Genomic DNA, 15,315 nt, shown 5'->3' with positions numbered 1-15,315 from the left:
ACAACAGACTTCTTTTCCCAGCTGATGACGTGAGAGGAAAATGACGTCAATCGTTCCTCTTTGGATTCGGGGCATTCCAATCCAAAATACATAAATTCAACAAAAACAAAACTTCAAAGCAAAAGTAGGCTCTTCCCGTGCAAAAAAGAAAAAGTTGTAAAAATAGCACGAAATTTCTAGGAAAATTGTGAAAAACGTTGTCTCTTTTCACGGATCACTTGAATTTCTCCGACTTACCAGCCCACAACTCCAAAGATATCACAATTTTATGGATTTCGCTCGAAATATATTGAAAAAGTACGGCTGGGAGGAAGGTGAGTGAAATCTCTCTTGTACTTCTATTGGGGGGTTAGGTACGGGTACGCCAGGAAAAATCAATGCTCTTGTAAACTTCTAGACGCCAGTGAAAATTTTAATGTCTAGGTTGTTCTAGTACTCGCATCAGACATTTTCCCGTAGGTCAGTCCATTTTTGGTGTTACCTTTTTTCTTGCATCATTCAGATTCACAGATAGATTGAAAATTTAGTGAGGCCACTCTGCAAGCATGCATCTTGTACTGAATACCACCTTCAAAAGACCTATTATTCCCACAGATTATATTGCGCATTTACCTCGTAATAGTATTGATATTTAGTGTTGGACATTTCTGCAGTTGCACTGTTCTTCTTATTAGGTACAACTTGATATTGAAACTCTTTGCTGGTTAAAACAAAAAGAGGATGTCATGAATATAGGTTGAGTGTCAACAATTGGTCAACCAATGAAACATGAGCTCCTCTATTTACCTATTAATTAGGATTGTCTCAAAGTGACTCAGGTCTGAATGTTTTTCCTTTGTGAGTGAGAATTGCAAGATTGGAACATGTCAATATGTCCACACTGTATCAACTTCAATTGAAAAACCACCTATTGGAAGTAAGTAGGTGAGATCAACCGATCATGGTTTTAAAAAGTTTGGGTGTTTTTCAGTTGATGTCAAATCATAGTGTGGACACTGTTTTACACATTTCTATCATATAGTAGGTATGAGCTTATCCCTAAAATAATCAATATGAGGCTACAACCATTTACTTACCATTCAATAAAACCCACAAGCTTTTGATTCTCACTCTTCATAGTTGCTTATCCCTAAAATAATCAATATGAGGCTACAACCATTTACTTACCATTCAATAAAACCCACAAGCTTTTGATTCTCACTCTTCATACACACAATAATCCACCACTGCCCTTGTGTGAAATAAATAAAGAGACAAATCATGTATCTTACATGTAGGTCAAAATTTGGTGTTAACCCTTTTTTAAGTCTCCCTATCATTTTTATTCCTAAGCCAATTGATTCAAAATCAGTTGATTCTCTCTAACTTTAATTTTGACTTGACTAGTTTTCTATTGATATTAGGTTGTCATGAAACATGAAATAATCTAAGAAATTTAATGCTAGATATGCTGGGAACTTGACTAGTTTTCTATTGATATTAGGTTGTCATGAAACATGAAATAATCTAAGAAATTTAATGCTAGATATGCTGGGATTTCCAGGACGAATCAAATTCATTAATTCCTAGCTGTTGAGAAAATAAAGGAGTTTGGAGGACTCCTGGGGCATACTGTATACTTCTGTGAGATAATAAGTTTCATAAATTATACTAAAGGAAGTATCTAATTTATTGTAGGTAGGTACTGCCAGAATAAATTTGTAGTTTTACTCTTTAAGGCCCTTAAAACATTTTAGTCTGAAACATAACATAAAGAAAGGGACTAAACAAAAAAAGTGTTTTCAGTTGTCATATCAACATTATGGTCTTTTTATTGGATACAAAAAAGGAGAGAAAAAATATACAAGATAACACTTAGCCAAATAAACAAGATTTAAATATTAATATGTCCTACTTGATTTCTTTGACTTGAAGACCTGGTGGTAGGGATTGCTTCAGTTTCTCAGCCTTCTCGTTGTCAGTGATTACAAGGGTGTACAGGAACCTTGAGCATCTCACCTGCAAACAAACCAAAAACACCAGGTTAATCAAATAGAAAAAATCTTTATACATAAAAATATTCCTAACCTGGCCAGACAGAAGCTATAGAATGGATGCTGGCAAAGATGTGATCAAAATACCTACTTCTTCCTGCACGAAGTTGACATCCTAGGTGCACTTTTCAGACAAAATGTATGGAGCTTTAAAACACATCTTGGGCAAACTATATTTCCAACACATGCAAAATAGTGTTATTAGCTTATGCCAAGGCTTACCACAACAACCACTAATACCTCCCTATCTTACAATTTCCTAATCTTGCTGTTTGCCCAAGAATTATAAACTGCATTGAACTAACAGGCATACCTAAACTGACCTGGTAAGAGAACAGGAAACTCTATGATTGATCTAGGTTCAGCTAAGATCAGCAGGGCATTTTGTATCAACAAAGATAACAAAATTGAGGTTATGCCTGTCTACACCAAGTCAATGGTTGGCATACAGTAATCTTGACCTTTCAGCAACTCAACTATTAGAGAATAGAGGAACATACAAACCCAGAGAATATCATGATATTCTCCGGGTTTGTATAATAGGTACCTAATAAATTACCTACAATGATGAGGGACAATGCTAGGCAGGGGAACTGCATCTGTGACAAGGGGATAGATTCATACCTTGAATTTGGTGTTGTCTGGCTTCTTGTCCTTATTTTTGGAGATGTTTCTTTTGATGGTAACTGACTTGGCATCCTTTCTCCTTGCTTTCAGCAGGAATTCTTTGATTTCCTTGATTTCACGAGGCATTTTGATGACAATGAATCAATGAAGAAAACTTCAAAACCTCGGCAGATTTTGTACAAGAACGGAAAACACGTTCACGTTCTGCTTCTGCAGTTTCGGGTTTGTTGTTTGTTTTTGTTGATTTTTCAACGAGCAAAAATTTTGTCACAGACTACTTTATCATGTTTCTACCATGACTTTATCAAGACTTTGCACACGATGCACTAGCACTAAGCTCGGGGCATTGTAGGGTAGGCCCGTTCCCATTTATCGTGAGTTCCATCCGATTTTTTCCAAATGTCCTGTAAACCATATTTAAACAAGATTTTAGGCCTCGGGATGAACTAGTGCGATTCCGGAGCGAAGCGACGGAATTCAGCTATGTAATAAATGAGAGTGAACGCCAAGGGGAAGTGTGGACGCGCCTTCAAAACACAGACTTCTTTTCCCAGCTGATGACGTGAGAGGAAAATGACGTCAATCGTTCCTCTTTGGATTCGGGGCATTCCAATCCAAAATACAACAAAAACAAAACTTCAAAGCAAAAGTAGGCTTTTCCCGTGCAGCGCCTTCAAAACACAGACTTCTTTTCCCAGCTGATGACGTGAGAGGAAAATGACGTCAATCGTTCCTCTTTGGATTCGGGGCATTCCTATCCAAAATACAACAAAAACAAAACTTCAAAGCAAAAGTAGGCTTTTCCCGTGCGAGTCTGAATTTAAAGAAAGGAATTCAGATATGTGAACACATTAACTGCTCAAATTGCATAAATAATTATTTTTTATTACTTTTTTTTTTCCTTTAGTAGGAGTAGTACATAGTTTTTAAGCATCTATCTATCTAAGTAAAATCTACAGAAATAGCCAGGCAATCAATGAACCTTTTCTGTTCTCTTAAAATAATTGATATTATTCTGTTAGCTATTACACAATAATGATGATAATTAATAGTAGATAACAATACCAATAATCATAAACCCAAGTGTACCTATAACCTACTACTCTTGAATTTTTTCGAAAAGTAAGCTTGTGAATTTATATTACTGTATGTAGATGAAGAACAAACAAAAAACTAAAATGAATGTATAATCTTGGAGAACATCAACAACAAATGAATGTATTGAATTTTCATTTCTTTTGTTAATACCACTACATGTGAGAAATTATGAGAAAGGTTCATTTGAATGTCTGCTGTTTTTTTGTTTCTATGGAATCAATTTTAGAACAGACCTTGTTTTTCTCGTTTTTTTCTCGGTAGGTGTCTTAGACTGAAGAGGCCAAGAGGAATATTGCTGTATATCTAATAATTCAAGAAGCATGAAAGACGCTAAAATGGATGAACTTAAATTTGAAGCACCTCTGGTTCAATTTGAAGACACAGAAGACTGTGGGATTATGAACCCCAACAAAACAAGTGGTGTGCAAAGTGACATAGAAAAGAGTACTGATGCAGCCAATGGAAATGTTAAGCCAGTCAATGTCAATACAATGAATTCTTTGTATGCAGAAAACGCAAGTCACCGTAGCAACACTCCTGTGGCTGACAATTTCAATGAGACATTTTCGGGTTCTCTTGAAGATTTGGTCAACACTTTTGATGAAAAAATTACAAACTGCTTTTGTGATTTTGGCAAAGCTGTTGAAGAACTAGCCCCTGTTCAAATTAGGAGCCAAGAAGAAATAATGAATGAATGTCAAATGTGGTGGACCCTGACTGGTAATTTTGGTAATATTTTACCTATTGATTGGTCCAAGTCACAAGCTAGAAAACTTCATGTCCCCTCTCTAAACTTGAAGGACAACAAAAAGGAAGATGATATGGTTGAACTGGCGAGTGAAGATGAATCAACTGCCAATGACCTGGATATGCATAACCTCATCATCTCAAGTTACAACTCGGAAAACGAGCCGCTTAAAAGTGCTGAGGAAATCCTGAAGGAAATTGATGATATTATGGATGAGGGAGAGGCTAGTGACATATCTCCTGAAATTGAGTCTAGAGCATCGGATGTTCAATTCAGTTCTCAGAAAAGAACTCTACAATCACCAATTTATGAAGAAAAAATCAGTCGTCTCACGGAGGCCCAATTAAACGAGTTATATCTGGAAATCGAGCTCCTCACAAAAGAATATTCCGAAACTCTTATTGCAGAGCTTGCTTTGAGAGATGAGTTGGAATATGAAAAAGAGTTGAAGAACCAGTTTATATCACTTCTCCTAGCTGTTCAGAAAAGAAGACGCGAGTATCATGTTGAGAAGAAGCGCGGGAATCGATCTGGCTTGGGGAAAGCCATAGGAGTTGAACCCAAGTATCTGACCACTGTCATCCCATACCATGCTGGCAACATACCAATGGACAATGACACACTGCAAGTCTTGCTCAAGATTCTGAAAGCTATAAATGAAGATAGCCCTGCTGTCCCCACATTGTTAACAGATTACATCCTCAAAGTCATTTGCCCTACTTAAAGAATACTCGGAAGATTTTTTTGACAATAATACGTTCAGCAATTCTCTTGAGCTTTAGCATTGCTGTGAAATACTTTGTTAGAGTTGAAAAATTAAAAAGCATCAGCTTGCTTGAACTGGACGTGGATTGTGTTCAAGTTGCATGTCTCCTTCTCTAGTCATGAAATAATAAAGCAATCGCAAGGAGACTTGTAATCAGCTTCTTGTCCTACTCCTACCCCTTAATTATGTAAACCTACTCCTCCAAGTATTTCTGCCTGCTGTACAGATCCTTTTTTCAATTTAATCCTAGATTTTTTCTCACATGAATGCTCATTATCTTATTTTCCATGCACGGACGCAATAGTAAATTTTCTGCCACAAATTCGTTTTGATCTCAATATTATTTTGTTTCAATGATCCACTTCTCTCTTGAATTAGTTGAAAAGTTCTTAATTTATATTAAATCAAATCATAGGTACACAGCATTGTATTTATTCAGAATCATTGAAGTTATGTAAATAAGTTGTACATGTTTGGTATCTGGACAGGTGACTGTCTGGGAAAACACTTTCTGCTGGCTATTTCGGAGTGCACTCAAAACGAGGACAATTAAGGAAACTCCCGTGAAAAGGCGTTTATTAAAGCCTTATATAACCTTGGCAGTTAAAAAGGCTCTCCCTCCACGCAAATAATGATAGTGATAAAAAAAAGAACTTTTCATCTTCTCATCCCAAGCCATTTTAATCCTTTTGCTTTTATACGTTTGAATTATTTAATGTCCTTTTTGTTATTTTCTGCTTCAAAAGCTTTTGTTTAATATGATGGACAACATGAACCAAAATATGATGGTCATGGAACAAAACACACATGACAGTGTGGACAACATAGACAACAATAAGGATCAAACCCTGAATGATGTGAACAGAATGGATATGGTGGAGCAAAATAATGAGGATAACATGCCTGCCTCTGCCATTAACAATTACATGAAAAATAATAAGTACTTCAAAGTCATGATGAAACTAAAAAATCGCAAATAAAACTCTGATCAAGAGACCTTTGATATTATTTATTTTAAGATTACTTAGGCTTTAATATTTAAAAATTAGGTGTAGGTAAAGCTGTGTTATTTCTTTTTAAATTTAGGAATTATTTTTCTTTCTCATACAATATTATTTTTATCGTTTTCTAAATGACCTCATTAAGTACTTAGTTCTTGTTAAGTGACAAAAAATATTGCTTTTTAGTTTAAGTTAGCTTGATTGTATTTCATATTTCAGGGACTGTAGTTATGTACAATGTACTTGTGTCTGAGTATGTTTTGTCAACTACATAAGTAAATACCTACCTACTACTTGTACCTATGTAGAAAAAAATAAAATAAAACAAGATCTTTTCTTGTGGGATTAACTATTTGTTTGATTTTTTTTTTTACCCTAGTAGTCTGAAGACTAGATTAATAGCAATGATGATAATAATAATTTACCTATAAGTAAGAAATCTGTGTCTATTTTAACTACTTACCTGGTGACTAAAGGTTGTCTATTACATGGGCAGGTCAATATTTAATGTTATGAAGCATGGGCAAACACCTTGAGACACACATTTCATTCTACACAGAATGTCCCTGAATTACTGTAAGGTATTCCTTCAACTATTGAACAGCCATTTCTCAGGATCAAACCTAGTGCCACCACTAAATTGGCCATATGCCTGTTTCTAATTCCAGGACGAATCAAATTCATGAATTCCTAGCTGTTGAGAAAATAAAGGAGTTTGGAGGACTCCTGGGGCATACTGTATACTTCTGTATCATGTTGTATCATGTCCATCCTATTGGTAGTGTCCAATCAGATGGGTGATAAGAGACAATACTCCCTACTTAGGTGCTGTGAACGGAAACACCAGACACAAGAAAAGACCCTCTAAAATTGAAAGTAAATAAATAATGGATTTTTACAATTGAAATAAAGGAAGAGTGGTGGATGCACTATAATGTTTTATCAATGAGAAAGAGAGAGAGAAATGTGATTGTTTTCATTATTTTTTCAAATGTGTGATGTTGGAAAATTGGCAAATTGACTGTTATAAGGTTAGCAGGGTCAACACTTGTGAAAATGCTGGATGAAAATGTTGTCAGATGTTTCCTAAATTTTGCACATGTTAGGAAACTGTTTTAAATATCATGCCTATATTTGGGAAACATTTTTGTACAATATTATCCAAAATTTCCAATATAAGTGCAGACCCTGCTTTACAGACACCTCAGAATAGCATATGCCTTTGGGGAACCAGGGGCATTTTTGTAAGTTTGCAATGGGAATTTTAACCTGATATGAAAAGTGTGGGTTGACAATGAAATTAGCAATGTTTTTTTTTTTTTTTTTTTTTTTTTTTTTTTAAAGGGGTTTTGAGAGGGGTTTTTTTTTTTTAATTTTTTTTTTTTTTTTTTTTTTTTTTTTTTTTTTTCAAGAGGTTTGACAGAGGGAACTGTAACTGCTATGGTTTTATCACCCCAAAATCAAAGAGAGAAGGAAGAGAGGATAGGAGAAAGGCAGCTGTTCCGAGAACAAACGTTATCCCATCAGGATAAAATCTGCCCCGGGTGGGAATCAAACCCATGGCCTAGCGCTTACAAGGCAGACACACTACCAACTAAGCTAACTAGACTGGCATTAGCAATGAAACCTATAAATCCTGATGGAAATAACCACAGCTACATTCAGAGTTTTTTTTTTTTTTTTTTTTTTAAAACAAAAACTCTATATAAAAAAAACCACTTTTTTTTTTTTTTTTTTTTTTTTTTTTTTTTTTTTTTTTTTTTTTTTTTTTTTTTTTTTTCAAGGAGATAAAACTATTTCTGATGTTTAAACTAATTACATTACCTACCTAATTACATAATGCATAGTTCTGCCATAAACTCTAGTACCTAGATACCTACTTCAATGTTGTTTTCTCAGTGCTAAATATTAATGGAAAAAAAAAACTTCAGTGAAATATTAATTGATTGTCAATCTAATTTAATTTCCGGTGAGAAAATATCATTTAAGTGTATAACAGAAATCACAACTATCTGCTTAAGTTTTAAACTGAATGTACCTAATGCCCACCACTCATTCTCAGACTGTCTGACAGATGGTCTCAGCATGAGTGGTCAACATTACAGGGAGAATCTTTCATTAGCCACCTTTTATTTTCAATAAATCCTTTTACTTTCCCAGAAATCACAACTATCTGCTTAAGTTTTAAACTGAATGTACCTAATGCCCACCACTCATTCTCAGACTGTCTGACAGATGGTCTCAGTATGAGTGGTCAACATTACAGGGAGAATCTTTCATTAGCCACCTTTTATTTTCAATAAATCCTTTTACTTTCTTTATCCTACGATAAGGAAAGTAGCATACTTTTCAATACCAAAATGGTTTTATTTGAAGTAGTTTGTTCATTAATGTATTATATCTATTTGCCTAATTTTGAAGTACTTGGGGTGTCTCAAACCACATATTTTGAATGTTCAGGGTTAGACTTCAAACAAATGCTTTTGAAGAGAGTCTGAATTTAAAGAAAGGAATTCAGATATGTGAACACATTAACTGCTCAAATTGCATAAATAATTATTTTTTATTACGCTTCAAAAGCTTTTGTTTTTCCCTACATTTTTTAGTTGTGTGTTCAAAGTTTAGCCGCCATTATTTTAATCTTATATTTTTAAAATTTATTTTTATTTATATTAATTAGTTCTTTATTATCAAATTATTACCTACTATTGTTAGTATTTTTCAACTTGGGCCCTGTGTCTAGTCGGCTGTATGATATGTACAACGCCATTTGAGAAGTAGATAGTCAGTGAAGAACATTTAGACTGATTTGCAAATTATTTTTATTTGTCATCTTCGAGTGATGCTACGCCATATTCACTAAGTCACCAGAGACACAAGGATCTAAGGAGAACTATTTTTTGCTACATTGTGTGTTTAGAATGAATCGCTAGATATGTTTGTACTGTTGTGTTCCCACATATGACACAAGGATCTAAGGAGAACTATTTTTTGCTACATTGTGTGTTTAGAATGAATCGCTAGATATGTTTGTACTGTTGTGTTCCCACACAACTGTTTGTACTGTTGTGTTGTTGTGATCATTATGGTCAAGTTTTGGCAATTTGTATGCACTTGTGTGATCAATTCGTGCTGAATTGGTCTTAAAATATTAGATATTTGAACTCTTTTAGATGTTTAACGCTGATGTAGTAGAACTTCTGAATGATAAATTAAAATTCATGTTTTTTGTAAAGAAAAAAAAGTCTGATAAAGTTCGGAATTTTTTTGTTGTTCGAAATGTTACTGCAATAGATGAGAGTACAGAGGGGAGAAAGTCGCTGCTTTAGGCAGATATATGTAAATCTGAAATTATAGTGATAACTTGGGAAAAAAATTATTGATATGGCCCAAATATTTTGCCTGGCCCCAGTTTGGGAACTAGCAATCTCAACTTCGTTTTCTTAAGTTGTAACCCCTTAATATGTGAGAGGGAGAGAGAGAGAGAGAGAGAGAGAGAGAGAGAGAGAGAGACAACAACCTTTATATTATTGGAATTAAAAACTTCACCAATTTGAAATAGTAACCTTTCTTGGATTTTTCCTACTCTTTACTTATTTTCTTTTAATAATATGTATTATCAAGAATGTGAGTATAGATAATGGACATCAGACATCACCTATTCAACTTTTCCCTTTAATAACTTTGTTGATTTTCTTTATTGGAATCATGTAATTTTTAATATGACTAGTATAATGTACTTTTTAAATTCACTAATCATACCTAGTGTTAGTATTCATATTATAATTAATTGGACATAACGATAGCTTTGAAAGAAGGAAATCTATTTTACTTTATTTATGTATCGTGAATTTCCCTTTAAAATACATTAGCAAAACTAGCAATTACCTACGCTAACTTTCTGATATTCAATTATTGTAAAAGATTTTTCACTTCTCATGAACCGAACGTATCACATGGCGATCATACATAACGATATTTTTGTTGAAATTTTGATTTCCGATTTCTACTCGCATGTACATAGAAACAGAAACTTGAATTGGAAATATTATCCAACAACTACCTAGTTTTTTTCCTGACACTTTATTAGAATAACCTCTTTGTTAAAATTAAAGGCTCATTGCTTCAACAATTTAATCTGATAAATTTTAACAAGTGATTGGTTATTCTTTACTTTGTTTGGGAAGAGGGGGATGAATTGACCGATAATTTAGTTGCGATTTTGCCCTTTTTTTCGAGACTGGTGGTAGGTAGATAGGTACCGTTATTAATTTAAAATATATGAATTTTGTAATATTTCCAACATGCGTATCACAAATGCCCATAGTCTATAAGTCAGTGACAGTTTCTAACTCACTAACTCATTTACTCTTATCCTTTTTGATTTTATATCAAAACATTGTTCCTCGACCTTGGCACAAATTCATAAAATGTAGTCGTCTCTCTGTTATCACTGCTAACCCTCGAGTTAAACTTTCAAGTACCAAGATGTATTGTACAGGGTCTCCCGAGAATGATTGTATAACGCTTGAGGGATTGAAATTCATTGGGAAATTTTAGAATGAAATATTTGTTTTGCTGTTTTCAGTGTGAGACAGAAGTGATAGCTTTTGCAATTAATTTAAAATCAAATTATCTGATATAAGAAAGCTTCTATTATTACACAAATTTTGACTGCTATGATTATAAATTTACCTATGTATATGTTCTGAAAATATTCATTAAAATGGAGTTATTTTCAATTGTAACTCTAGTCATTTTTAATTTAAAAATAACAATTCATAATGATGTACTATAGTACCTATATGTTCTTCTTTTCTACACATTACTTATTCAAGGTATACACAATAAACTGACTCATTGTTTTGGACCATGATCAACATTAAAGGGGTGGGGAGGCTGGATCGACAATTATTTACGTATTCAATGGACTGATAAGATAAATAAGAGTAAAAAAATTGATGTCTGTGAATTGTATATTGATTAAACAGCTACTTGAGTTCCTTTCATTGGAATATGTATTACGATTGTTCCCCATTCTTTTTAGTCATTTGGATCTCACATATCCACATTGTCAGTTTTCTGGAATAGCATTATGTTCACATTCTACTCCTGTATTATTATAGCTTTCATAGAGATCTGTCTGCTTTTATTGTAATGGAAATCTGAAAAAGGGTGCAAACCTGTGTTGTAGAATGTTTTGGTACCTCATTAATATAAAACTATTGGTACCCATATCTAGAGATCTGCTTACCCGTGCCATACTTTGTTATTATTATACTTAATTAAATATAAAGGGAAAATAAATGGAACCTTTTTATTACACTTCAATCGGTTTGGTGTTTTGAGTCTTTCTTTCCTTTCTATTGCATGTTTCTTTCTTGTAGTATTAACACCGTAAAGAGTCTATTTTATTATCTATGTCATTGATATATCCGCTAATACAACTGTGTATTGCCTCTAGGCACTAGAATATGAGTACCAACACCACCCAAGGATCCCACAGTCCAGATCGTTGGTACTTCACAAAGGAACAATTGGAAAATACTCCCAGTCGGAAGTGTGGCTATGACGCGGAAAAGGAATTATCATGTCGACAGCAGGCGGCTAATTTGATCCAAGATATGGGACAGCGTCTTCAAGTCACTCAACTGTGTATCAACACGGCTATTGTGTACATGCATCGCTTTTATGTGTTCCACTCGTTCACTCAGTTCCATAGGAATTCAATAGCTACGGCTGCACTCTTCCTTGCAGCTAAAGTAGAGGAACAACCACGTAAATTAGAACACGTCATAAGGGTAGCTCAACTATGTTTATTTAAAAATCAACCTCCCTTGGATCCTCGATCTGAAGCATACCAAGAACAGGCACAAGAAATTGTTGTCAATGAAAATGTTTTATTACAAACTCTGGGCTTTGATGTAGGAATAGAACACCCACATACCTACGTAGTAAAATGCTGTCATCTCGTGCGAGCATCCAAAGATTTAGCACAGACCTCGTACTTTATGGCGTCCAATAGCCTTCATCTTACCACCATGTGTCTTCAGTATAGATCCACAGTTGTTGCTTGCTTTTGTATACATCTAGCCTGTAAATGGGCCAACTGGGAAATTCCCCAAAGTAACGAAGGGAGAAAATGGTTTTGGTACATAGACAAAGAGGTTACCCAAGAGCAATTAGAACAGTTAACCGAAGAATTTCTTGCCATTTTTGATAAGTGTCCTTCTAAGTTGAAGAAACGTATCTGTTCTATTAGTTCTAATCAAAACTCAACTCTCATGGCAGCATTTGATGGGGATAGTAAGAAGATGAGTGGTTTGGGTAATGCCACGTTTGCACCTCCACATAGTACAAGTGGTAGAGTGACAGATGATAAGAGGCGTTCTGAACATAATGGCCCCCCTCCAGAGTATAGGAAATTGATGGCAGGTGGTAGAGATATGAATAGTAGATCAAGTACCTCAAGCACTGCAGTTCCTATTAACTCTATGCCTAGTGCTAATACAAACAAACCTCCAGCTCATGTATTTCAAACGTCTTCATCCTCTAGAGTTCCTCCCCCTCCACCTCCTCATCACCATCATTCATCAGCTCATGTACCTAAGATTAAAACCGAACATCCTCCTATGAAAGTAGAGCCTGTCATGAAAGAGGCACTTCTGAAACAACCACCGCTCATCAAACAAGAACCTAATGTAAAACAGGAGCCTTATATCAAGTCAGAGCCTCATAGCTTGTTGCCATTAAGGAAACATGAACCAATAAATCCTAGAATGATGATGAACAAACCCCAGTCAAAACCTGTGATACCTCATGAAGTTCGAAAGAATGGTCACGACTTACCCGTGCCGAAACCTCATCCCCCTCCCCCTCCTCCACCCCCACCGTACATGTCTGCAGCCAAGTTGCCTCCTCCTTCACACTCTGACGTTATCACAAATGTTATCAAAGAAGTAACATATTCGAAACAAATGGAAAAGTCATCAATACTGAATCACAAAGAATCTTCAATCTCTCATCCCCCCCATTTGTCTATGAGTATACCTCAAACCAAAGCACCTTCCATTTTTAGCCCTGAAAAGAATACATCTCCAGTTATTAATAAAACCCCTTTCAAAATGAAAACGCCTACACCTCCTTCGTTTTCACCAATTAAAATATCTCCTTCCAAAAGTAGTGAGGGTCTGAAGGCAAAATTGGAACCTGAACTTGTACCCGTGATCACCAAACTAGGTGACGATATACTTACGAAACCCAAAATACTGGCTAGTGAAATTATTAGTGAAACCAAACAAGAACCACATGAGTCTCATTCACAACATCCTAAAAAGAAAAAGAAACATAAAGAAAAGGATAAGGATAGAGATAAGAAACACAAAGAGAAGAAAAAGCATAAGGATGACAAACACAAAGACAAACGAAAAGATAAGCACAGGGAATCTTCACACGTTGATCCTGCTCCTATCAAGATAACTATACCTAAAGACAAAATCATTGAGATGCCGTGCTCTTCCAACTTGAAAAAAATCAAGATGAAAGACTCATTTGAGAATCCTTTGAAAATTAGGATCAGCAAAGATTTTCTTAGTAAGGATTCAAAGAAACGAGAGCGAGATACGGATGATAGTGATTACCCGTCCAGTAAACGAATGGCATCATAGTACAAACTTATGTTGTATGTAATGTGATTGCTTACATATACTTTTTTGTTTCCTTTGAACCTCTAGCACAGTGTATTATGTTTGTCCAATTTTGTCATTTGTGAGGACAAAATAATGAACACACGTTGAACACATCTAAAACCGCAGTCTTTTTGTGATTCGTGATTTTATAGTCTAAATCCATGAGTAGTCAATAAATATAATTAGAATGAAAGACGGATTTTATTTATGAGTGAGAAGGTGTAAGAGGAAATATTTGGAAAACTTTTTTTTTACTTTTTTAGTTGATTTATTTTTTGTTAAAATACTTAATTTATTTTTTGTACATGAAGTTGTTTTTCTCGTTCTGTAAACGAACTAAAAGGCTCTTTGTTTAAGTAACAATTTCCCTTGCATATTTATTATTCTAATACCTTGGTTCTTATAATGTTAATTGAAAGCAGCTTTTTATTTTTCTTTTCTTTCGTGTTATGAAGGAAGTTGATTCGATTCATTTTCTTTTTCTTCTACGGCTTCTAGATACCGAGATAAATCGATTTAAAAAATACCGGTAAATCGTGAAGTTTGACGTCACGGCATACGCTCCGTAGGCAATGACGTCATAATTCATGACTCTCGCTTCGTTTGTTTGTGCGCAAGCGTTTCTGCGCAGTTCAACGTGAAATCTGACGTCACAACTCTTTGAATTTTTTCATGAATTTTCGACCTTTTAAAGTTACTTTTTCGGAGTTTCGACCTCAGATTTGGATTTTTCACTACTTTTTACGTAGGAATTGACCATTTATTAATATTTTTTACCCATTTGCAACTCCTCCATTGGGGTATTCCATCCTCGCGCCCAAAGACTTTTTAACCCTCGACTTGGTCCGTCGAATAACTAGCCAGCTAGACTGGTTGGTAGCGTGTCTGCCTTGTAAGCGCTAGGCCGCGGTTTAGATTCCCGCCCGGGGCGGATTTTATCCTGAAGGGCTTTCTTGTATCCTGTCTTCCTTCTCTCTTCGATTTCGAGACGATGAAACCTTAGCAGTCGGAAAGTACCTATACAAAGTTCCTCAGAACCTACCGAGAGAAAGCTGTTGCTCATCAGATTAAATACGATGTTATGCATTACATTCCCTCCCGCTGGAACCAGGTAGGTGCTAAATTTATTCATTCAGAACGGAAAGAAATCGGACCAAGTCCGTTTAATTCATTATTAGACCACCCACCTTCTCGATTACTCGCGATGAGATACCAGGTAACCAGAAATCGTCGTTGAATATTGAATTATAAAACACTTCCGCGTGTCACCAAATAGAAAGTAGGTACATATTATTAGTAGTTCTCACTAAAGTCACTAGGAGGGTAATGGCGCTGAGATCGCTACTGGAAAATA

The 15,315-nt window shown here is 35.1% G+C and overlaps 2 protein-coding genes across 3 annotated transcripts; one reads left to right on the top strand and one right to left on the bottom strand.

Moving 5' to 3' along the window:
* Positions 1–73: 73 nt before the first annotated feature.
* Positions 74–14,204, top strand: LOC103514772 (fasciculation and elongation protein zeta-2). Of its 2 annotated transcripts, none has more exons than XM_008479674.3 (2): positions 74–314; positions 4,020–5,949. In XM_008479674.3, exon 2 carries the CDS (start codon positions 4,079–4,081, stop codon positions 5,228–5,230), a length of 1,152 nt encoding a protein of 383 aa, XP_008477896.1. In that variant the 5' UTR covers positions 74–314; positions 4,020–4,078; the 3' UTR covers positions 5,231–5,949. The 2 variants fall into 2 exon arrangements, with proteins under 2 accessions (XP_008477896.1, XP_008477897.1); XM_008479675.3 differs by lacking the exon at positions 4,020–5,949 and adding an exon at positions 11,738–14,204 and having other exon boundaries at positions 76–314.
* On the bottom strand, positions 1,777–2,892 carry LOC103514770 (60S ribosomal protein L38). The gene is made up of 2 exons (XM_008479673.3): positions 2,658–2,892; positions 1,777–1,998 (listed from the first exon to the last, which is right to left on the bottom strand). The coding sequence occupies exons 1-2, from the start codon at positions 2,784–2,786 to the stop codon at positions 1,891–1,893; spliced, it is 237 nt and encodes a 78-aa protein (XP_008477895.1). The 5' UTR covers positions 2,787–2,892; the 3' UTR covers positions 1,777–1,890.
* Positions 14,205–15,315: the final 1,111 nt, after the last annotated feature.

This window comes from Diaphorina citri, unplaced genomic scaffold (genome assembly GCF_000475195.1).
Source record: "Diaphorina citri unplaced genomic scaffold, Diaci psyllid genome assembly version 1.1 scaffold1222, whole genome shotgun sequence".
Lineage (NCBI taxonomy): Eukaryota > Metazoa > Arthropoda > Insecta > Hemiptera > Psyllidae > Diaphorina > Diaphorina citri.
Note: the sequence above shows the minus strand (reverse complement) of the source record. Positions and strands in the feature narration are given on the sequence as shown.